Consider the following 25,123-nt stretch of genomic DNA (forward strand, 5'->3'; position numbering starts at 1 on the left):
GTCATAGGAGCTAGAACCGAGTCACACACCCATGGCTCCATCTTTCTTGTTGCTTTATGGTACTGACACCACCCCTGTCTCACCTTAGTCGGCCTGGTCTCAGCTCTAGCCTTGGCCGCCATCCTCTGGAGCCATCCCAGAGAGCTCTTCCTGTACCGTGTGGTTGGTTCCTTCCATCCCTCCCTCTGACACCCCTGCAGCAGAGCATGACAGAGCCTCTCAGCCCCATTATCCACCACCCTTTGCCAGCTTTGGGGAGTCCCTGCCACCCACGAGCTCAGGGCAGAGGCCCGAGTCCTTGACAAGCCTGGCACTGGGGGACTTGATGCATGGCGGACTTCCCACAGGGGACTTGATGCATGGCGGACTTCCCACAGGGCATGGAACATACACTTTACCGACCTGGGCAGGCTCACAGCTCACAAGTTTGATTATGAAATGTGCTGGCTCAATCAGTTTCCTGGTTTATTGCCCAAGGCAGTAAGCCTTTTGTGTTTAATTGATTTCTGCCAACGCCATCCTCAGCTGCACGACTGTCACAGCTCTGTGTATTCCCACTGTCAAGGCTGCTACCCCACACATAAACACTGTCTCCCAGGGATGGAAAACCATCTCCCGCCAGAGGCAGTGTGCTCCACCTTGCATGCAGCTTGCTTTTGTCTATGGCTGGGGCCTGGCTTGTCAGATGCTGGACCCCAACCCTCTGCTCTCTGTTTTTTTGCTTCTCTCTCTTTTCTTTTCCTTCTTCTGTTAGCACATGTTCTCATCTTGATCAAGGCATTTCTTTTTCTCTTAAAAAAAGATTAGGCTACAAGCCTGGCTCCTAACTTCTCTCTGAATTACCATCAGATAAGGGACCATGATATACTTCACTCTACAGTGGAACTATTAACACCTCTGTTAGATGCATGGCTCAAATTATGGGCCATGTTCTCTCCTGCACCCCCCCCATACAGGCAGGAGATGTATGTGTGTGTAGTTCGTATGGTCCTCACACATTGTGTGGGTTAGACCTACAGTCACTCACAGTGGTGACAGAGCCGGGTGTCTCCAACTGTGGCGATAGTTTGAGGTTTGCATCTGAATGTGAGGGACCCAGGCTGCCTTTGAGAAAGTTCTGATGTTTTGGATTCAAGCACTTTTTTCCTACCTTTAGGACAGGTCCCTTTCCAAACAGCTGCTGCACTTTATCCGGGGCATCTGTCTTGGGCACAGATACTGAATCCTTGTATTTCATTAGCTTACACAGAAATCATCTTTCCCTGCTGTTTCTTTGAGGGGTCTCCCTAGCCCGAGTGATCTTTCTCCAACAACAGAGGCTAAGTGCCGGCCTTCCCTGCCTCTTGTGAAGGCCAAGTAGGCCCCCTTGGGGGATACAACGACAGGAGACTCCTGCTTACTGGGGCTCCTACCCACCTTTTCGGTTCCTGTCTGAGTGGCCTCAAGTTGTATAAGGAGCATGCCAGCCCCCAAGGTCTGTAAAGAGATAGGACTGACTTCCTTCTTCCTTTCAGGCTGAAGCCTAACTGGGCCATGGTGTGTATCCCTAGGCTGCTGAACCCTGTCATAGGCCAGTAATGATGTCATCCAGGGTGAGCAGACTTCTGAGATAAGGTAGGTGGGGGGGGGGGACTTCCCACGTTCAATAGGAAAGCCTGCTCATATGTCATAGGAAAGGCCTTGGGCTCAGAGCTGCTTTGCAGCACGTAGCAAAGGCAGCTGTGGACCCCAGCCCTGACCCTGCAAGGGCCCCAGGACTTCTGTCATATGACTTCTAAGCCTGGAGCCAAAACAAAGCCAGGAGTTAAGCACAGTCATCAATATCTGACTGCGGGGAACCAGACCCACCCCAAGGTTCAAAGGTTTCCTTCATGCTTTTACCTGAAGTGTGTGTGCTAAGCATTAATCAAACTCAGTCAACAGATGCCTGGGTCATTCAATGGGCATGCAGTGAGGCCAGGTTCAGGACCCCCAGGCATTAGTGTGCTGTGCTAAATAGATAGAAGGGGGCTATTTGGGAATACAGGGACCCCCAACCCTCATCTTCCCTACTGCTACAAATTACACTGCTTCAGCTTGAAGCCTCGGTGAGGTTGGGGGCCTGAGATGGGCAGCCATGTTCTGCTCACAAATAAAAGAATTGTTCACGGGCCTTCACTTCTCAGACAGAACTGAGCCACCAGACAGCATGTTGGTATCTGTCACTATTCTGTGTCACTCGCTGCTCTGTCAGTGCAGCCCTTAATGTAGGTCCAAGTCAGGGTCCCTCACATGGGGACTCAGTTCAGAGCGGTGGCTGCTTTGGCTGGGTGAGGGGCTCTATCCATCCTAGCTAGCGCCGACTTGTTCATTTTCTCATTCAACAGTGCCACCTGGTGGTAGCCTCATGAAATGGCAGCCATCTTATCTTCATTTCCAAGCCTGAAACTTTGGGTCCTTTTGGAGCCCAAAGCTCTTGAAAAAGGCATTTTGTTTGGTGTTGTTTCCTTTGCTGAGACAGATATAGGCACCCATGCTGACTGCTACAATAAAATGTTGAAGTTGAGGCTGGAGAGACTGCTCAGTGGTTAAGAGCTGCTGCTGCTGCTCTTGTGAGAACATGAGTTCAATTCCCAGCACCTAAAGGGCAGTTAATTCACAACCATCTGCAACCTTAGTTCCAGGGGGATACAATACTCTCTTCTGACCTCCCCAGGCAACAACCACATTCATAGTGCACACAGACACATGCAAGCAAAACATTCATACACATAAAATAAATAAATCTAACTTTAAAAATAAAGCCCTGGAGTTCAGTCCACCATAAAGCTGGTCACAGGTCTGGGGAGTGGCTCCTGAAGTCCTGGGTTCTATCCCCCAGCACTGCAAAAACCAGGTGTGACAGTGCATTTCTTCAGTTCCGGCGCTCTGGAAGTAGAGGCAGAAGAGCCAAGGGCTCTAGATCACTCTCAACTACAGTGTGAGGCCAGCCTGGTCTCCGCGAGCCTGTCTTGGAATTATACGTGCTCATACTGGTTTTACGTGCATATAAGACATTTGAACTCAGAAACGCACAAATAAAATGGCCTTTGCCAGGCACCTGATCAGTAGACCACAATGGAGACAGAAATCAGAAACTACCTTCAGTGGAAGCCCGTTTTTCTTTAATTTTTTTTTTTTTTTTTTTTTTTTTTTTTTTACCAGTATATAGCTTGTAAATCAGCCAGTGGTTTATCAGCACTGGGCAAGGCTGTACTAAGGCCCTGATGAAGATGGCTCCTAACCCTTGTCTTCTTATTCTCTACACCCAGAGCCAGGTCCTGAAGGGAGGTTTTCAAAGACTTCTGCAGCTCAGCAGCCCCATCTTTCCTGGTTTTGCTGTGGGTTTCTGTTGTAGATGGTCACACAGGCCTGGACATCCTTGGGACAGTCAAAAACCAACCACAGTGCCATTTCTCTCTCTTTTTATACACATGAACATACAGACACGTGGACACAGACTCTCTCTCTCTCTCTCTCTCTCTCTCTCTCTCTCTCTCCCCTCTCTCTCTCTCTCTCTCTCTCTCTCTCTCTCTCCCTCTCTCCTTCTCTCTCTCACAGACAAACACACACAGTCATGCTCACATACACATACACAGAGAGGGGTACAAGGACACAGAGAGATGGACATGGACACACAGTCTTGCACACACGGACACACACAGACGAAGAAGGCAGAGATCAACCTTGGGTGTTGAGATTCCTCAGGTGCCATCCAACCTAGGTGTGTGTGTGTGTGTGTGTGTGTGTGTGTGTGTGTGTGTGACAGGATGTCTCACTGGAAGTAGGGATCACCAACGATCCTGGCTGGTCAGTGTGCCTCAGCAATCTCCTGCTTTGCTTCCTCAGTGCTGTGACAGACACATGCCACTACATCCAGCTTTTTAATGGGCACTGGGGGTTGAACTCAGGTCTTCATGCTTAGATTGGCAAGCACTTCGCTGACTGAGCCATCTCTGCGGCTCATGGTTTGTTTTGTTTTTATTGGTATGCATTTGTTGTACAAAGCAATGGGGTTCCTGTGACATTTTAATTCAAGTTTATTAGCCACTTTGGCTCCTGTTGGCCCCACTACCCTCTTCTGACTCCTCTCAGTTTCACACCTGCCAAATCCCACTCATCTCCCCCAAATAATGGGGTTCAAGCCAAATGGGCATCCAGGCCTTGCTCTGCAGCCTAGAGACCCAGATGCAGGCTCGGGCAGGGGCTGTACTCTAGTGCATGCTGGGAGTCATTCTCGGCATTGTTTGCTACTTGGAAAATTCAAGTTCATGTCTTCCCGGGGGCCTGAGGTCTCCAGCTGAAAGGTAACCAGCTGCAAGCCTGTAGTTTAAGTCCCCGAATGATGATGTCAGCACTCTCCCAAACCTGGCAGTCTCTCATACTAAAGTCTCCGCACCACTTGAACCAGAATTTTATGGGCAGATCTGTCCAGGTTGCCAAGGGCAACAGAATCTCCAGGAGATGGAGTTGAGATCAGGCTGTACTCTGCTCTAAGACACTATATTGTGTACACAGTGGTGTACAGGCTATGTCTTGCTCTGGGCAACTCCATTTCACAAAGTGGCATTTGGCTCCATTTTAGTCGGGATGACTGTGTTAACCCCACCCACCCCCGTGAGTAGACGCCACCAGCTGCCCAGCACCAGCTGAGAAGCACAGACAAACCTGTTTCTAAAGTTCAAAGGTGCCGTGCTGAAAGCCTAGCAAAACATACTGGAACCATATGAACTCAGGGACAGTAAAAATCTCCTCAGGAAAGTTGGGCCAAGGACTTAGAACACACCAGACGACAGGGCGCAATAGTCTCATCTGGACTTGATAAAAACGAGGACACCTAACAGTGATGGCAACAGCCCCACCAGCCTGTACTCTCATCACCCAGCAGCAGGGAACTAAAAGAGAATTCCCAACTGTCCCAGGAGCTCCAGTCACCCCACTGTTGACCCAGTCTACTTAAATAGCCAGCCATGTGTCCATCTATACACCCACCCATCCACCTGCATACCCATTCACCCAACCACCATCCACACAACCATCCACCCACACAACCATCCACCCACATACCCATCCACACACTCACTCACCCATCCTCCTATCCAACCACCCATCTATTCACTCACCCACCCATCCACCCAAACCATCCCCTATCCAATATACCCACCTATCCAATACCCACCCATCTACCCACCCATCCATCCAACCACACACCCATTCACCCACCCATACACACACCTGCCCATCTACCCCCACACTCATCCATCCATCCATCCCCCAACAACTCACCCATTTACCCACACACCCACCCATCCACCCCTCCACCCCTCCACCCCTCCATTCACCCATCCACCCATCCATTCACCCACCCAACCATCTACACACTTACCCATCTACCTACACACTCACCCACCCACCCACCCACCCATTTATTCATCTAGATCCAGTTCTGTACCTAATGTCTTCAGCTTCACTCAACTCTGAGGCTGGCTGTGTTCTCTCCAACAGGGCTCCTTATCTGACCCTTCCACTCCCCATTCCTGTCAGCTCTCTAAATCTGCCTTCAGTTAGGCCTCTCTGAACTTCTCGAATTCTGCAGTGGCCTCCTTAGCTCTTTATTGCCAGCCTGTAGTAGCCTGAATATATAAAGTGGTTAATTACTGTGTAAAGAATCTGAGAGTTGGTAGAGGTGTTAATCAGTGTACTTGTGCATATATGTGTAAGCCTTGGCCCTTCATGTAACTAGGGTAGCATTTGTGTGAAAACCAGTTAATCCTCTTGGGTTTTGTTTTTGTTTGGGTTATAATATTATTTTTTGAGAGAGAGTCTTGCTATGTCTTAGGTAGGGTAGAAATAACTTTGCCAACAGCAAAATCTAAAGGGAAGTTGTGACCACTTGGCAAACTAAAGGCAATGAAACTGATGTACCTTGTGCGCCCATTGTATCTGACACACAGCATCACTGTGGAAGAACATATGTGGCCATCACTATCTCTGACATGCTCAGGACACATACCTCTGTGTGTCTCATAAACCACTGCCAAGGGACAGTTCTGGTCTTGTTTGGGAACAGCAGGATGCTGCCGGTTTTCTTCCCTTTCCCTTTTCTGGCTGAATCATAAGCACTTGTGCCTGTACCACTTAAAACCCACCCATGAATGAACCACTGTATGTCAGGGGTTCAGAGAAAAATTGGGGGCTTTGCTCCCACCAACCTTGCATTCCCCACTCTATGCCCCCTCTTCGAGATCCTTTTGCAGAGGCCACGAAAAGAAGCTGCCTGTTAAGGAGGAGAAAAAGAAGGGAGAGGAGGAGAAACAGAAGGGAAAGGGAGAGAAACAGCCTGAAAACCCCAGTTCCGGTATAACCTTTCAAAGGACCAATTTTCCTGAGGGAAAAGGCCTCATTAACATTCACTAACACAGTCTATTTTACCAAGATGCCTGAACCATATTTCCTATGAAAAATGAGAATCAGTAGAAAATAACTAGAAACACTGATTTCCTCCACCATCCTCAGGTTCCTAGAACTCCGTGATCTTAGAGTCCCTGGAACTCTGGAACTCCGGAATTCCGAATGCTCTGTTCCTCAGGATGAGGACATGGTGCTTTTATGGAATTGTCTTCTATCTTATTGTTTTGTTCTAATCTAATTTAGAAATGGGGTCTCGCTTTGGATCACCACCATCACCTTCATGTTAGCATTAAAGGGATATGGATACACCCACACTCACAGTGCACTTTAATCCATCCCGTTCTCTTGGAAAACCTAGTAGTGTCAGCACTGTTGATCAGCCGGTATTCTGTGTTGCCTAGGGAACAGCTTCAAGTCCCACCCATGCTACAGAAGAGGAATACTTGAAGACATTCAGAATTGGTACCTTGTTCTGAAACCTACCCCTTTACTTTAAACAATTATTTTATTTTTATTTATTTTCTTTGATGTATTACATCCAGACTGCAGTTTCCCCTTCCCCCTCTCTTCCCAGTTCCTCCTGCCTTCCCCTACTTCCATACCCTCTTCCTGCATTTCTCTTTAGAAAAGAGCAGGCCTCCCACGAATATCAACCTAAAATGGCATAGGCTATGAGACACCTCCCTCATATTAAGGCTGGATGAGGCGATCCAGTATGAATAAGCAGGTCCCAAAAGTAAGCAAAAGAGTCAGAGACAGCTTAGCTCCCACCGTGAGGAGTCCTGTAAAAAGACTAAGCTACTCAATTGTAACATATATACAGAGGACCTAGATCAGACCCATGCAGGCTCCCTGGTTGTCAGTCCAATCTGGTTGAGCCCCTAGGAGCCCAGGTTAAATAAATTATGGAGTTTCTTGTGCTGTCCTTGACCTCCCTGCTCCTACAATCCTTACAATTCTTCCTCCCCCATTTCCTTGAGGTTTCCCCAAGCTCCACCTAATGTTGGCTGTGGGTCTCTGCATCTGTTTCCATCACTGTTGGATGAAACCTCTCTGATGACAATTGGGCTAGGCGCCAATCTGTGAGTATAGCAGAATATCATAAAAAATCATTTCATTGACCTTTTTTCCAGTTTGGTTCTATCCTAGGTGTCTGAGCTATTTTGCCTCTGGTTCCTGGCCCCAGGCAGGGTCAAGGGTGGGCTCTCTCTCATGGCATGGGTCTCAAGCTGGACCAGTCACTGGTTAGCTATTCCCATAATTTCTCCTCCATCTTTACCCCCTCTACGTCTTGTAGGCAGGAAAAGATTGCAGGTTTTGTAGCTGGGTTGGTTTAGGTTCTGTATCTCCCATTGTTAGGAGTCTTAGCTAGGGTCAGCCTTATAGATTCCTGGGAATTTCCACTGCACTGTTTTTAGCTCATCTCAGAGATGCCTACCCTTCATTTCAGTTGTCTCCCCCAGTGCTCCTCTTTCTCAGCCTGATCCTTCTTCCTGTTCCTATCCTCACCCCTCCATCCAGACCTCCCCTCCACCCCACCCCCACTGCCAGGCTTATCCTATTTCCCTGTCACAGTGACATTTATGCACACATACCCCACCCCCACCCTCTTTGTTTCTTAGCTTCTCTGGGTCTGTGGATTGTAGCATGGTTACCCTGTACTTCATCGATAAGCTCTCCTTATAAGTGAGTACATACCGTGTTTGCACGTTTGTCTTTCTGGGGCTGGGTTGCCTCACTTAGGATGACTTTTTTCTAGTTCCATCAATTTGTCTGCAAATTTCATGATTGTTTTCTTTTTTCTTCTTTTTTTCCTTTTTCTTTTTATAAGCCAAATAATGCTCCACAGTGTAAATGTATCACATTTTCTTGATCCCCTTTTTCTTTTTTATAAGTCAAATAATGTTCCACTGTGTAAATGTACCACATTTTCTTGATCCATTCTTTGATTGAAGAACATCTAGGTTTGTTTCCAGTTTCTGGATACTGCAAATATAGCTGCTATAAACATGGTGAGCAGGTGTCCTGTGGTGTGATGGGACATGCTTTGGATATGTCTAGGAGTGGCATATCTGGGTCTTGAGGCATGTTGATATTCAATTTTCTGAGGAGCATATTGTCTTCTAAAGTGACTGTACACGTTTGCTCTCCCACCAGCAATGGAGGAGTCTCCCTCTTGCTCCTCATCCTCAGCAGCATGAGCTGTCACTTTCGTTATTGGTCTTAGCCACTCTGACAGGTGTAAGCTTTGATTTTCATTTCCCTGATGACTAAGGATGTCAAAATTTTTCTTTAAGTGTTTCTCAGCTATTTCATATTCTTCTACTGAGAATTTTCTATTTAGATCTTTACCCCATTTTAATTGGGTTACTTGATTTGTTGACATCTGGTTTCTTATGTTCTATCAGATGTATAGTTGGTGTAAATCCTTTCCCATTCTGTAGACTTCTGATTTGTCCTATTGAGTGTCTTTTGCCTTGTAAAAGTTATGAGGTCTCATTTATTAATTGTTGATCTTACTGCCAGTGTTATTGTTCTGGACAGAAAATCATTCTTTAGGTCAATGTGTTCCAGGCTATTCCCCATTTTTTTCATATTAGTTCTAGTGTATATAGTTTTATGTTGAGGTTTTTTGATCCTTAGACCCGAGTCTTGTGCAGGGTGATAGGTATGGATCTATTTGCATTTTTCTACATGCTGACATTCAGTTAGATCAGCAGCATTTGTTGAAGATGCTCTCCCCCCACCCCATTGTATAATCTTGGCTTTGTTGTAAAAAAAAAATCAGGTGTTAATAGAAGTGTGGATTTATATCTGCTTCTTTGATTCTATTCGATTGATCAACCTGTCTTTTTATGCAAATACCATGTATTTTTTATTTCTATAGCTCTGTAGTAAAGCTTAAAATCAGGAATGGTCACACTCTGGAAGTTCTTTTATTATACAAGATTGTTTTGGGCTGGAGAGATGACTCAGTAGTGAAGAGCACCAACTGCTCTTCCAGAGGTCCTGAGTTCAATTCTCACCAACCACATGGTGACTCATCACAACCATCTGTAATGTGATCTGACACCCTCTTCTGGTGTGCCTGAAGACAGCGACAGTCTACTCACATAGATAAAAATAAATCTTTTTTTAAAAATGTTTCAGCTATCTTTTTTGTTTGTTTTTCTTTTTTTGTCTGTTTTTCTATATGAAGTTGTATATTGCTCTTTAGAGGTCTGTAAAATTTGTGTTGGTGTTTTGATGAGAATTGCATTGAATCTGTAGATTGTTTTTGAAAGAAATGACCATTTTCACTATGTTAATCCTTTGGATCTATGAACATGGGAGATCTTTCTGTCTTCTGATGTCTTCAATTTCTTTCCTCAAAGATTTGAAGTTCTTATCATACAGGTCTTTCATTTGCTTGTTTAGGGTTACACCAGCATATTTTATATTATTTATGGCTATTGTAAAGGGTGTTGTTTCCCTGATTTCTTTCTCAGCTCCATTTATCATTTGTATAAAGGAAGTCTACTGATTTTTTTTTTTTTAGTTAATCTTATATGTAGCCATTTTACTGAAGGTGTTAACCACCTGTAGGAGTTCCCTGATAGAATTTTGGGGGTCGCTTATATATACTATCATATCATCTACAAATAGAAATACTTTGATTTCCTCCTTTCCATATTGTATCCCCTTGATTTCCTTTAGTTGTCTTACTAGTCTAGCTAGAACTTTAAGTACTATGTTGAATAGATTCTACCTCTTACTTTCAACAAAACTATAAAAAATGTCAGTTAAGGTTGCCAGGGTGGACAGAAGCAGGGATTGTGTAAGGTTCTATCAGGCTGAGCAGCCAATTGGAATTCTCATGACTGTGGAGAGTGTCACAGACCAAGGGAGTCTTAATCTCACTTTTGCTCACCTCCATGTCTGAACTAACATACATGACATCCTTATGACACACCAGAACCCTCACTTCCCCAACCCCAAATCTAAGGATGCACTCAGGTAATACCTGAGCCCACAGCAGAGGTGTTTCTGATTGGTTGGGACTGGCTTACATTGCTGTCGTGATTTATAATTTTCTTCAGAACATGGAGTTTGGGATAACATGCATCTGCATTCTTCTATCATGATCATTCATATTTGACTCCAGGATAAACTTGTGTCTATGCATCAACAGAAATGATTATTTGGAGCATGAAAAATGTTATCAACACATACACTGAATGTCCATCACACCATACACACACACACACACACACACACACACACACACACACAAACACCTGTATACACAAAAAACATTTTAGTATGAGTTAAAATTATTTGTTTAAACATTTTTATGTTGACTTTAATGATCATCATTTAGATATGATTAATGCATTTGTAACGTTCAATTTTTCTTGGTGAGCTATGGTGTGAAAACCATAGAGCCCCAGAACAGAGCAACATCAGCCTATAAAGGGTATTTGAATCAGCTTTGCTACCTGAGATCTGTGGCCAGAGCCTCAGATCTTACACTGGCAGCATACAGGGGCACAACAGCTGGACTGACAGCAGCAGGGTTTGCAGCAGCTAGACTGACAGCAGGAAGACCCACAGCCTGAGGAGCAACAGGGTTTACAGCAGCTGGACTGACAGCAGCAGGGCTTGCAGCCCCCACAGGAGCCACAGCCTCCCTTGCAGCCTCCACAGGAACCACAGCCTCCCTTGCAGCCTCCACAGGAACCACATCCCCCACAGGAGCCACAGCCTCCCTTGCAGCCCCCACAGGAGCCACAGCCTCCCTTGCAGCCCCCACAGCTGGAACAGGAACAGGTGGGCACACAGCAGCACACAGGCTTACAGCAGCACACAGGTTTGCAGCAGCAGGAGCCACAGCCCCCACAGCTGGAGCCACACCCACCACAGCTGGAACAGGAACAGGTGGGCACACAGCAGCACACAGGCTTACAGCAGCACACAGGTTTGCAGCAGCAGGAGCCACAGCCCCCACAGCTGGAGCCACAGCCCCCACAGCTGGAGCCACAGCCTCCTGAACAGCCACAGCAGGTCATGGTTCTGGTGTTTGGTTGAGGATGGAGTAAGTGAGAGGAGAAGGTGAAGAGGAAGGTGTGCAGATGTGGAGCCTCCTGAGCCTGGGCCTTTATATGCCTGCCCAGGTCAGGTGTCATGAGTCACTTCCTGGTTCCTGATGTGTCATAGCTTAGGAGTCCCTTCTGCATGGTGCTATCTGTTCCTTTCTATTATTCTGTTTTCCTGATTCCTTTCCTGAGCAGACTGCCACATCTCCTTGGGAATGCTGCCCCGCAGGAAGCAGTAGCAAGTGTCCAGTGGGTGCCCCTTTGTTTGGGGACAGTAGGGAAGCATAGAGATGGGAGTGAAGGACTCTGTGGCCTCAGACTTGCTAGTTTATTTGCTAGTTTTATTCACTTGTATTGTTCTGCCCAGAACCACTTTTTAAAAAATCTGTTTTTCTATGTAGGCAGAGCTATGTAAGTATCTCAGATTGAACTGGGACTTGCAGCTCTTTTGGGCCTCAGGCCTTCTCTCTAGTGATGGGACGACACCATGAAGCTTTGAGCATGGACTAACTAGAACAGTCAGAAGACTTGATTCCAGGGGTCAGTTCTACTTCGTATGAGTATTTATGTCCATAACAGGACCATTCTAGGGCTTTCATGTTATCACACAATAGTAGACAGTAGGGGCCCAGCTGTCCAGTGACACTTAGTGCAATTTTGTGTAAATATGTCTAGAATTCTGTCCAGGGTGTGAGCAGGGGGAAGGTGCTCCATGCTGTTCCTCCAGAAGCCACACGATGGCGCTGAGAGAGGCCCACTGTTTCTCAGCCTCATATAGGAGGGGTTCCTACTGCTGAAGGTTCTCTTGTGGCTTGTCCTGTTCCACTCCCTCCCAACCAGTCTTGTGTGAAGAGAAGCAGCTACATCTGAATGCAGTGCCAAAATGCCAAAGAAAGCCTTGGCCAGCAGAAAGTACAGTCTAGGAGCATCCAAGCTCATCTGGTGTTAGCTGGAATAAGAGTTTAATTTTCTCATACAGATTGGTTTGCTAATGTAGGGAATAAAGGGCAGGGAAGGGAAGAGGAGGGAGGGGAGGAAAGAGGAGGAGAAGGGAGGGCTAGGAAGGGACAGAAGAGGAGAGCTGGGGAGGGAAAGTAAGGCAAGGTGAGGGGAGGAAAGGGAAGAGGACAGGAAGGAAGGGAGAAGGAAGGGAAGGGGGGGAGGGGAGGGGGAAGAAAGAGAAGGAAGGGAAAGGAAGGGAATGTGACTGTTCCGTTAGTAAATTGACTGCCCAGTAAGCAAGAGGACCTGACTTTTTGCTACAAAACCTAAGTGAAGTGTCAGGGATTGCCAAGAATGGTGGCACATGCTTTGATCCGTAGCAGGAGAAGCAGAGGTAGGCAGATCTCTGTGAGTTGGAGGCCAATCTGTTCTATATAGCTAGTTCCAAAAATCCTGAGATACAGAATAACAACTCATTAGAAACAACAACAAAACCCAGCGAGGACTAGTGGGGCATGTTCCTAATCCCCGCGCTGGATAAGATGAGGAGTTTGTAGAATTTGTTTCAGAAGAAAATTCTTAGCGAAATCTCTGTAGCCTACACAAAATTTTATACTAGAATTTTTATCTTATGATGCAAGCAGCAAGGTTTTATACAAACTGTACTTTCTGTTATCAATGGTAGATGCTTCTTGTTTCTCCGAGAAGCTTGCTCTATAGGGTTGGGTTTCTTTTCTAAATCCTGTGATGAGATTTTTTTCCCCCTCAGCCTCAGTTTTCATTGGAAGAAGTAGAACTAAACTGTTCTAACCAGAATGAAATTTAAAATCAACACTTCGGTTAGCTCATGTTTCATTTAGGTTTGTCAGAGGTAAAGCCCTACAAACTGTTTTATATCTCAAATGTTATAGTTAGCTAATCAATTCCCACTTAGGTAGCTTCTCTTTCTCTCTCTCTCTCTCTCTCTCTCTCACACATGTATGCATGCATGCGCGCGCACGCACACACACACACACACACACACACACACACACATACACACAACTGAAGGGGCCAGAGGTTTGCTGCTGTATCACACTGGGGATTCAGGGTACAGGTTACATTTTGCCTTAGTTTGTTAACTCGTGGTAAGTTGCAGGATATTTGATTACACTGTGAACCCCAAGATTGTGTTGTTTAGTGGAAAAACTTGCTGCTAGCAATGAAGTATCTCAGCCTTAGCACACACCTTTAGTACAGACCCACCCTTAGTACAAAACTTTGATTTCAAACAGTGAAGGTGAAGTTAGTTTGTAGAAGGAAGCAGCCAGGCTTGAAAGTAATGTTAAATGGAGAGGCAGACAAAGTGATGGATCAGAGAAAGATTTGGCAAATAGGAGATGCCCAGCTCTTGTGAGAAGAGAGCAACAACACAGAGATGGAGGGAACAGTTTTACTGGGACAGTTGTACAGAGACAGGTTGCAGAGAGAGAACTAGCTGGGGACAGCTGAAGACAGAACAAGCAAGACAAAGGCAGTTTGCAACCAAGTAGAACAATTCAGTCAGAAGTGGAAAGTAGCCAGTATGAATCAGTCAGTGTGGAGAGAAGTTTTGAGTCAGAACAGGTGAGTGGAGCAGCCAGCCAGAGTTCAGAAAGAGCTAGGAAGAGTAAGTTTATTCAGCCAAAATTCTCAGAGGCTGAAAACATTCTAGGTCTAGGTAAGATTATACAGACAGAAGCTTCCAGGACTAGGCCATGTGTCTTAGTCAGGTCTTCTATTCTTGCACAAACATCATGACCAAGAAGCAAGTTGGGGAGGAAATGATTTATTCACTTTACACTTCCATATTGCTGTTCATCACCAAAAGAAGTCAAGACTGGAACCCAAGCAGGTCAGGAAGCAGGAGCTGATGCAGAGGCCATGGAGGGATGTTACTTACTGGCTTACTTCACCTGGCCTGCTCAGCCTGCTTCCTTATAGAACCCAGGTCTACCAACCCAGGTCTACCCACATGGGCTGGTCCCTTGATCACTAGTTGAGAAAATGCCTTACACCTGGATCTCATGGAGGCACTTCCTCAACTGAGGCTCCTTTCTCTGTGATAACTCCAGCTTGTGTCGAGTTGACTCACAAAACCAGCCAGTGCACCATGGTTAGCAGATTAAGGCAGAAGGCCTTGGAGACAACAATTATTTCAGATAAATAAAAGATTCCTTAACAGTAGACGTGTAAGGAAGAGTATTTTGGATGTTTTCTGGGGAGCACTGAACAGAAAGAATTTTTATATTTGCACAGTTCACAAACACAGCAGAGATTATAACTCTTTCTTGTGGCTCAGTCAGTTTCTCCTTAGTTACTTAAAATTGGAGCGTTCAGTGAGACTGGGACACTGTTAACCTGTTAGGATTCTTTCCAAACCATTCTGGCACTACCATTTGGTGAAAGGAATTGACGTTTAGAGACCTTATTCGTTTTTTGGGTAACTGCCACATGCTGGGAAAGGTGAAATGCCTTAGTCTTTTGGTATCAGTTGAGCCATTGGGTTTTTGTTTCAGTTGAGCCCAAGGACACTAACTAGAGAGAAATTTACTGAGGGTCAAATTTTCTAAGAGTTCAAAAGAAAACTCAGACACACCTTTGGAGATTGAGACACATAGTAACGCCTAAGCAATGAGGGTGAGACCTATAGTGCACTGTGACCTGGGCTTCTGAAACCTTCACTGAGTGAGCCAGAAACTCTTGTCAGAGGAAGCAGATATGACAAGTGAATATTCCTTATTGGTTTAGCCTGGGATGCTCTAAAAATGGAGAATTTCAATAAAGATTTCTCCAGTCTACACCTTAAGGTTCTGAAAAACATAAGAGAGCCCTCCAATAATGGGAAGATGTTTTCTCACTTTCCCTTAATAAGTTTACATTAATAGATTTGAGGAACATAAGTTATGCTGCATCCTTATAAGAGGACATTAATATGATCACTCATTCAAACATGTCGTTCCCCAGGCCCTCTACTTCCAAATTCAGATGAAGAAAAAAATTAAATAAAAGAGGGATCACTATAAATCACTCTACCCCCCATGTCTCTCTCTAACATGCATAGAACTAGAGGTGACACTAGACACTTAATGACAGCCAAGCTGCTATGGGAGGTCATGGACCTGGGAAGTTTGAAACTGGGCAGGATATGAATTGAAGAGATGAAGCTATGCACGGTGTTTGTTGAGAAAAAGACAAACCAGAGTAGTAGAATGATGAAACCAGCTGCTAGGTAAGTGTCTACTGTCCTAAGCACTCAGCTAAAAGGAAAAATAGAAGTGGAATCACCATATAAGAGGATTCTAACATGTCCTCTGCATGCATCCAGGATGCCATATATTCAGGGCTGAGGCTAAGCATTCTATAGAATGTGTTGTCTGTACAGAATGCTGGGATTACATTTGCTTTCTCATTATCAGTTTCCATTTGGAGGTAGCAAGGTCAAAATGTTTCACCCAGTATTCACATAAAGAGCTGGCATTTTATTTATATTTTTGGAGATAATGCCATATAAAAGAACTCCTTGCTTTTTATCCCAAATCTTATAGTAAACTAGTAAATTGTTGTAGTATGCAAGTCATTTTTAAAGAAATGGTTAAAAGAATAATATTCTCCTATAAATTAACACACATCAAAAAGGTATCTATAATTCCTACATTGCCACACACACAACTCAACACTGAGTTACGTGGTCACAATGACACTACAAACTGACACAATTACAAACATACAAATACAAACTCACATGCTCACACACACACACACACACACACACACACACACACACACATATTTTACATTTGACATGATGTGAAAGAAACTGCATTGTGAAATAAGTTAAGAAACACATACACACAACTGAAGGAGCCAGAGAACCCCATGTAAGTTTCTTGGAGATACTGGGGCAGGCTACATTTTGCCATAATTTGTTTCAACCAATGCTAAGTCTGTAAGGACTTATTTGTATTTGCATGTTGCCTTGGAAGAACAGAGTCTCCAGAAGTTTGATATCTGCACACTTCATAATCCACAGCAGAGTTCTCCCCAATACCTCTGCTTCTGCCAGACACAAATGGCTCAGTAGGTTTTAAATGGAACCTTGTGTGTCTGTAGGTCTGGGATCTATTGGCCTGTGAGGATTCATTTCCACTCATTTTGGCCACCAAAGGTTGGTGAAAGGCTTTGTCTTTGAGAGTTCTAGCTTGGTATTGGTGGTATCGACCTTATACTAGGGAAGGTGCAAACACCTTGGTCTTTGGTTATCTGTTGAGGTATGGGTGTCCTGTTGAGCCCATGGTATAATAAGCAGAGTGAAATTTACAGAAGAGATATCAAGAAACCAAAACAAACCCAAAACACACTTTGGAGACTGAGGCACATGGTGCCTCTTTCTAGAAAGTAAGGGTAAAAACTCTGGGGGACAAAGACCTAGGCTAATTGAACCTCCACTGAGAGAGGCAGTAATTCTTGAACTTGTCAGAAGAAGTCGAAATGGCAAGTGAATATATATTCCTTATTGGTTCACCCTGCTAATCTACAAGCAATGGCCCATCTCAACACACACTGCTCCTGTCCCCAGCATAAGGCACAGAAAAGCTGACCTGGACCCTACCAGTCTTGGTAGCTCTTTCTTACTTTCTCTTATTAAAGTGATATTCATTGCTCTGGTAACCATGAATTGTTCTGCCTCTTTGCTCTAGGACATAAATTCTGATCATTCATTCGAACATGTCTTTATCCAGCTATGTCAAAATTCAAATGAAGGAAAACAAACCAACAATGAGACCAGGATATCAGCTACTCTCTCTACTTCCCACATCTCTCTCTAACATGCACAGAACTCGGACGTGACACTAGTCACTTAATGACAGCCGAGATGCCCTGGGAGGTCATGGACCTGGGATGCTTGAAACTGAGCAGGACATGAATTGAAGAGATGAAGCTATGCACGGTGTTTGTTGAGAAAAAGACAAACCAGAGCAGTAGAATGATGAAACCAGCTGCTGGGTAAGTGAGTACTGTCCTAATCACTCAGTTGTAAAGGAAGGATAGAGGTGATATCTCCATTCAGGAGTGTTCTAAGATGTAGTTTGCATGCATCCAGGGTGCCGCCCATTCTGGGCTGAGGCTCAGCTTTGCAAAGCTGTAATACTTTCCAAATCATGTTTGAGGCTCTGAGCCTGCAGGGCTCTCTTGGTGAAGTGAGGATCCTTGTTCCTCACACTACCTTCCCAGATAAGCTCAACAGGATCCTAGGAAGGGTTTTGTTCTCAAAACCATCACATCAACTTTAATGCTCTACCCTGTACAGGTCACAACAACTGATTCTGGCTTTAGGGGGAAGAGGAGCAGGTCTGTCAGGTAAATTAATACTGTCCCACTGTGGGACCACTCAACCTCTGTTCTCCTCCGGTCACCTTTCTGCTAATGTGTATTTACTGTCCACTGAAGTCCTTAGTGAAATCCTTAGGGTCCTGAGTTTGAAAACTGACAGTTTTAAAGAGCTGGGCTCAAACACCCTGCTTCCACACCATAGTTACTCGGACAAGTATAACAAAACTGTGAGAAAAGAGACTTATTTGGGGTGACCACATTGAAAGGTTGGAATAGGGCTGGAGAGACGGCTCAGCAGTTAAAAGCACTGACTGCTCTTCTAGATTTTCTGAGTTCAATTCTCAACAACCACATGGTGGCCCAAAAATATCTGTAATGAGATCTGATGCCTTCTTCAGTTGTGTCTGATGATAGCAACAGTGTACTCATATGTAAAATAAACAAATCTTAAAAATATGAGGAAATAAAGAGAAAGAAAAAGTAAGAAAGAAAGAAAGTGTACCAGTTCTCCTGTGTGTCTCGACATCATATGCAGATTAGTCTGAGCAGAAGGAGTACATAGCTAAACAGTCTAGGTCAAGGGGAAGCACTGCTCCAACATTCCATCAGTCTCCTGGCTCTTGTAAGGTGGTCTATTCCATATTAATGAATTCTCTCATTTCCTTTACCTGCATATGGGTCCATGCAACTCCTTGTCAGAAGGTGGAAGTACCTGGGATTCAGAATCTGCCTTCCAAATTTGTATCTGTGCACTGACAGCGTTGCCCTGGGAGACTAGCATGTTTTATATAAACCCAGATCGTTTAGAACTCACAGAGATCTGTCTGCCTCTGACTCCCAGCTGCTGGGACTGAAGTCATCTATGTCCACACTCAGGTAAGTTTGTTGCCAAACACTACATTTGCACTGCATGGCATTTTCCAAGAACCCAAGGCCACAATGAAAAGACAGGATGGGGCAATTCCATCAAACCATTTTTTTTGACAACCAAAACTGGCCTGTCCTATGTTAAGGAGAGGACCAGGTGACCAGGGAGTGACAGGGCTCAGGCCAGAGGAAAACAGCAGCAATGGTATAGACTGCTGACAGTGAGTGCTGAGTTGGGCAGTGAAGCTTGGAATCCAGGAGGCAAGTCCACAAACACTAAGAAGTGGTACCCAAGGAAAGGGACTAAGTCTTGCCAATGTCTATACAGCTCAATAAATAAATAAATAAATAAATAAATAAATGAATGAATGAATAAATATAATGAAAGAAAAGAAAAGAAAAGAAAAAAGGAAAAGGCAAGGACATCTTCTGATGGACACTTGTTAATAATGTTTACCAATGGGCAGCATTTCCTGTTACATGGCAGTCTGTTTGGGAAAGCCATAGGAAAAACACAGTACTATATAGGAACGGATAGCACCATGCACAACAGAATACTAGGCTATGACACATTCAGCCTCCAGGAAGTGACCATGTGAGCCTCCCACGTGACCTAGGTAGGGATATAAATACCCAGGCTCAGGAGGCTCACATCTGCACACCTTCCTCTCCACCTTCTCCTCTTACCTACTCCATCCTCAACCAAACACCAGAACCATGACCTGCTGTGGCTGTTCAGGAGGCTGTGGCTCCAGCTGTGGGGGCTGTGGCTCCAGCTGTGGGGGCTGTGGCTCCAGCTGCTGCAAGCCTGTGTGCTGCTGTAAGCCCGTGTGCTGCTGTGTACCCACCTGTTCCTGTTCAGGCTGTGGTGGGTGTGGCTCCAGCTGTGGGGGCTGTGGCTCCAGCTGCTGCAAGCCTGTGTGCTGCTGTAAGCCTGTGTGCTGTTGTGTTCCTGTCTGTAACTGCTCTAGCTGTGGGGGCTGTGGCTCCAGCTGTGGGGGCTGTGGCTCCAGCTGTGGGGGCTGTGGCTCTAGCTGTGGTGGCTGTGGCTCAAGCTGCTGCAAGCCTGTGTGCTGCTGTGTGCCTGTCTGTTCCTGCTCCAGCTGTGGAGGCTGCAAGCCATGCTGCTGCCAGTCCAGCTGCTGCAAGCCCTGCTGCTGCCAGTCCAGCTGCTGCAAGCCCTGCTGCTGTCAGTCTAGCTGCTGCAACCCCTGCTGCTGTCAGTCCAGCTGCTGCAAGCCCTGCTGCTGTCAGTCCAGCTGCTGCAAGCCCTGCTGCTGTCAGTCCAGCTGCTGCAAGCCCTGCTGCTCTTCAGGCTGTGGGTCTTCCTGTTGTCAGGACAGCTGCTGAAGCAGGCTGCACTTTCCCCATGTGTTGCCAATGCAAGATCTATGACTCTCAACTTGTCCCCACCACTCTGAGCTACCTTCCTCTGCTGTGGCCCTCACTTTATCACTGGGTTCCTGATTATCCTGCATGTTCCCTTAGCACTCCTGTTTTTCTCAGCTTCAAGTCAAAACTGGATTTTAGTGCCCAAGAAGAGGCCAGCTGCTCATCCACGGTGTGCTAACACAGTGTCTTCTGCAGGCATGCTGCCTGTATTGTCTTCACCTTAGGCCACCCACTTCCTGAACTAAGGTGAGCATTTAGAGATACTTGGAGTAATATGCCAAGGAATAGCCACCCCTGCTTTCTCTTAAATTAAAAGTCACAAACTAATAAACACATTGCATGGAACTATACCAGCTTGCCTCATTCATTCATTCATTCATTCATTCATTCATTCATCCTGTCCCTCCTTGTTACTCCATGATTTCATTTCCTTGGAAGACTGTGAGGAACCCTGCCAGAATGTTGGTGGTACTTGGGGCAGCAGAGGTCTACTGTCTCACATCTAATTTTTCCTCTCTCCTTCCTCTCTTGGGATTCATATCTCTTACTCCTTCCTAGTTTCATCAGAGGAACACTAGACCTCCCGGCCAACCATGGCGCTGCAGCCGTGACAAGTCCAGGCTGCATCAGATCCACCCCTCTGACTTAGGTTGAGCTGCCTCTCTGGAAGACATAATTGCAAAGCATGAGCAGAAAAGGGCTGTACAGCTTGCAAGTCCTCCAAACCCAGACAGGCTCTGGGCTGTGAGACATTGAATCCCTTTCCTAGGAGGAGCCTGTGTCCTAAGCTAAACAAAGCAAAGAATTAAATCTGGCTATTGCAGCTCAGGACCTTGCTGGTGGCAGTATTCGTGGTGTTACTCTGAAGATGGGGACCCAAGATCTGCTTGGTAATGAACGGGAGCTAAGAACTCAATGGAGGGTCGGGGAGAGCAAAGGCCTCATTCTGAGTTAGCACCACAACACCACAGCAAGGTTGTGCTTCTTTAATTCATTGAATTTGTTAGTATTTGATGATGTTGATATGTTGATATATATACTTACCTACATACATACTTTATACATTCATATAAACTTACACATACATAAATGTACATACACACATATACATACACATATATAACATATACACACTTATATAAATATACTTACATATATAAGTACATACATGCATAGAAACATGATAGAGGAGATGGTTTTTTCCTATATAGTGATTTGGGGGCTCAAACCCCACTGTATTGCCAGCATATATACACACTCAGTAAAATCCCATGTTGGCATTCTTTGTTTTGTTTTCTTTTTTCTTTAAAAAGAGATACCATGAACACATCCTGTAGTTCAGTGGGGCCTGGAAATAGCAGCTTTCTTTCCTGTCTCAGCCTCTCTAGTGCTCCATCATGCCTGGCTGAACAGTACTTTTAACAGCGATGTTTCTTGATGAGGCAGCCTTATGGCTCTCTGGCCATGGCCTTTAGATATCTGACCTAGGGACTGAATTTGAACTTGTGGGAACCTGAGCTCAGCCATGAGGACTGCTGGGCTCCCATGTGCTCAGTGCACTGTAAACATTCAGCATGTACTGTAACCCTGTCAAAAGATTGATCCAAGGGCTCACTTCCTCTCCACGTAGCTCACTATAATAGCACATTCTAGCCCTGTTGGATTATACCCAGGCATAGACATAGTTAGTATCCCAGCTTCCCAGTGACACAATGCAATTCTGTGTAAATATGTGTGTCCAGCTTCCTGCCCAAATCTGATCAAGGGAAGCAGCTCCATGCTGTTTCTCCAGGAGCCACACGGTGGCAGTGTGAGAGGTTCTTCCAGCTGAAGGTTCTCTGGCTGCCTGTGCTCTTCAACTCCTCATACCTTCTCTCTTGTGTGGAAAAGCAGCTACCTATGGATGCAGTGCCAATATGCCCAAGGCAGCCTTGCCAACAGGAAGCAAAGGCTGTGGGCATCCAAACTCATTTGTGGAGAGCTGTAAAAGACTGTAAATGTGTGTACATCCTGGCTAGTTAAGGTGTGGATTAAAGGGAAGGGAAGGGAATGAGAGGGGAAAGAGCGAAGGAAGGGGAGTGAAAGGAGGGGAGGTGATAAATTGTGAAGAAGGGGGTTAAGGAAAGGGAATCAGAAGAGAAGGTAAAGAACTGAAGAAGGGGAAAGGAAGGGGAACTATAAGAAAGGATCAAGGGTGGAGGTAAAGGACTAGGAGTGGAGGGAAGGTATAGAGGTGGAGAGGGAATTGGAGGGAAGGGAAGGAAAGAAAGGAAGGTGAAAGAGGCAGAAGAGGGGAGGGAAGTGAGAACAGTTAGAGATGGAAGGGGAGTGGAGAGTGGAGGTGCTGCGGTAGGGGAGGGGAGGACAGGGAAGCAGAGGAGAGGGTAGGTAACAGGAGATGAGGAAGGAAAGGGGAATGGACAGAGGGAACAGGCATCAAGGGAAGGGCTAGAGGTGAAGAGGCTGGGGAAGGGGAAGAACAGGGGAATTAAGAGGAGGGAGGTGGAGTGAAGGGGAAGAAAAGGGAAGGGAAGGGAAGGCAAGAGATCTGAAGAGAAAGTGACTATTCAGTTGGTTTAATGTTTGCCCAGTAAGCAAGAGGACCTGACCTTTTGCTACAAAACCTATGTGAAGTGTCAGGAGTTGCCAAGCATGGTGGCATGGGCTTGATCCCTAGCACTTGAGGCCCAAGTAGACAGATCTCTGTGAGGTGGGGTTCTGCCAGGTCTATGGAGCCAATTCCAAGATGCCTTGAATACAGAATAACAGCCTGTTTAATAAACAAAACAATACAAACAGCCAGCTCTGGTCGGCATGAGTCTGATCCGAATGCTAGGGAGGATGCTGAGGAGGGAGAATTTGTTTAGAGAGAAATCTCTCAACAACATCTCTGTAGCCTTCAAAAACTATGAAAAAACCTTCATCTTAGTTTTAATCCCTGTGTTCTCTTTCAGATTCTCCTCTTACTTACCTGTTATAGAGGCTTCTGATCTCTAAGATGCTTGCTCTATAGGATGTGTTGTCTGTACTGAGTGCTGGGATTAGACTTGCTTTCTCATTCTCAGTTTCCATTTGGAGGCAGCAAGGTCAAAATGTTTCACCCAGTATTCACATAAAGAGCTGGCATTTTATTTATATTTTTGGAGATAATGCCATATAGAAGAACTGCTTACTTTTTATCCCCAATCTTATAGTAAACTAGTAAATTGTTGTAATGTGCAAGTCATTTTTAAGGAAATGGTTAAAAGAATAATATTCTCCTATAAATGAACACACATCAAAAAGGTATCTATAATTCCTACATTGCCACACACAAAACAAAACACTGCGTTACATGGTCACAATGACACTACAAACTGACACAATTACAAACATAGTATACAAACACACATGCTCACACACACACACACACACAAACACACACACACACACAAACACACACACACACACACACACACACACACCCATATTTTACATTTGATATGATGTGAAAGAAACTGTATTGTGAAATAAGTTAAGAAACACATACACACAACTGAAGGAGCCAGAGAACCCCATGTAAGTTTCTTGGAGATACTGGGGCAGGCTACATTTTGCCATAATTTGTTTCCACCAATGCTAAGTCTGTAGGGACTCATTTGTATCTGCATGTTGCCTTGGAAGAACAGAGTCTCCAGAAGTTTGATATCTGCACACTTCGTAATCCACAGCAGAGTTCTCCCCAATACCTCTGCTTCTGCCAGACACAAATGGCTCAGTAGGTTTTAAATGGAACCTTGTGTGTCTGTAGGTCTGGGATCTATTGGCCTGTGAGGATTCATTTCCACTCATTTTGGCCACCAAAGGTTGGTGAAAGGCTTTGTCTTTGAGAGTTCTAGCTTGGTATTGGTGGTATCGACCTTATTCTAGGGAAGGTGCAAACACCTTGGTCTTTGGTTATCTGTTGAGGTATGGGTGTTCTGTTGAGCCCATTGTATAATAAGCAGAGTGAAATTTACAGAAGAGATATCAAGAAACCAAAACAAACCCAAAACACACTTTGGAGACTGAGGCACATGGTGACTCTTTCTAGAAAGTAAGGGTAAAAACTCTGGGGGACAAAGACCTAGGCTAATTGAACCTCCACTGAGAGAGGCAGTAATTCTTGAACTTGTCAGAAGAAGTCGAAATGGCAAGTGAATATATATTCCTTATTGGTTCACCCTGCTAATCTACAAGCAATGGCCCATCTCAACACACACTGCTCCTGTCCCCAGCATAAGGCACAGAAAAGCTGACCTGGACCCTACCAGTCTTGGTAGCTCTTTCTTACTTTCTCTTATTAAAGTGATATTCATTGCTCTGGTAACCATGAATTGTTCTGCCTCTTTGCTCTAGGACATAAATTCTGATCATTCATTCGAACATGTCTTTATCCAGCTATGTCAAAATTCAAATGAAGGAAAACAAACCAACAATGAGACCAGGATATCAGCTACTCCCTCTACTTCCCACATCTCTCTCTAACATGCACAGAACTCGGACGTGACACTAGTCACTTAATGACAGCCGAGATGCCCTGGGAGGTCATGGACCTGGGATGCTTGAAACTGAGCAGGACATGAATTGAAGAGATGAAGCTATGCACGGTGTTTGTTGAGAAAAAGACAAACCAGAGCAGTAGAATGATGAAACCAGCTGCTGGGTAAGTGAGTACTGTCCTAATCACTCAGCTGTAAAGGAAGGATAGAGGTGATATCTCCATTCAGGAGTGTTCTAAGATGTAGTTTGCATGCATCCAGGGTGCCGCCCATTCTGGGCTGAGGCTCAGCTTTGCAAAGCTGTAATACTTTCCAAATCATGTTTGAGGCTCTGAGCCTGCAGGGCTCTCTTGGTGAAGTGAGGATCCTTGTTCCTCACACTACATTCCCAGCTAAGCTCAACAGGATCCTAGGAAGGGTTTTGTTCTCAAAACCATCACATCAACTTTAATGCTCTACCCTGTACAGGTCACAACAACTGATTCTGGCTTTAGGGGGAAGAGGAGCAGGTCTGTCAGGTAAATTAATACTGTCCCACTGTGGGAC

At 45.2% G+C, this 25,123-nt stretch overlaps 2 protein-coding genes across 2 annotated transcripts; one reads left to right on the forward strand and one right to left on the reverse strand.

The window, feature by feature from the left end:
- Positions 1–10,928: 10,928 nt before the first annotated feature.
- Positions 10,929–11,477, reverse strand: LOC308417144 (uncharacterized protein; the record flags this gene model as incomplete). The annotated part of the gene is made up of 2 exons (XM_080912276.1): positions 10,929–11,223; positions 11,323–11,477. 2 exons carry the CDS (start codon positions 11,475–11,477, stop codon positions 10,929–10,931), a joined length of 450 nt encoding a protein of 149 aa, XP_080768402.1.
- Positions 11,478–19,382: 7,905 nt separating this feature from the next.
- On the forward strand, positions 19,383–20,015 carry LOC308417138 (uncharacterized protein; the record flags this gene model as incomplete). Its single annotated transcript, XM_080912271.1, has 2 exons — positions 19,383–19,410; positions 19,528–20,015. 2 exons carry the CDS (start codon positions 19,383–19,385, stop codon positions 20,013–20,015), a joined length of 516 nt encoding a protein of 171 aa, XP_080768397.1.
- Between the last annotated feature and the right edge of the window lie 5,108 nt (positions 20,016–25,123).

This window comes from Micromys minutus, assembly GCF_963924665.1.
Source record: "Micromys minutus genome assembly, chromosome: 2".
NCBI lineage: Eukaryota > Metazoa > Chordata > Mammalia > Rodentia > Muridae > Micromys > Micromys minutus.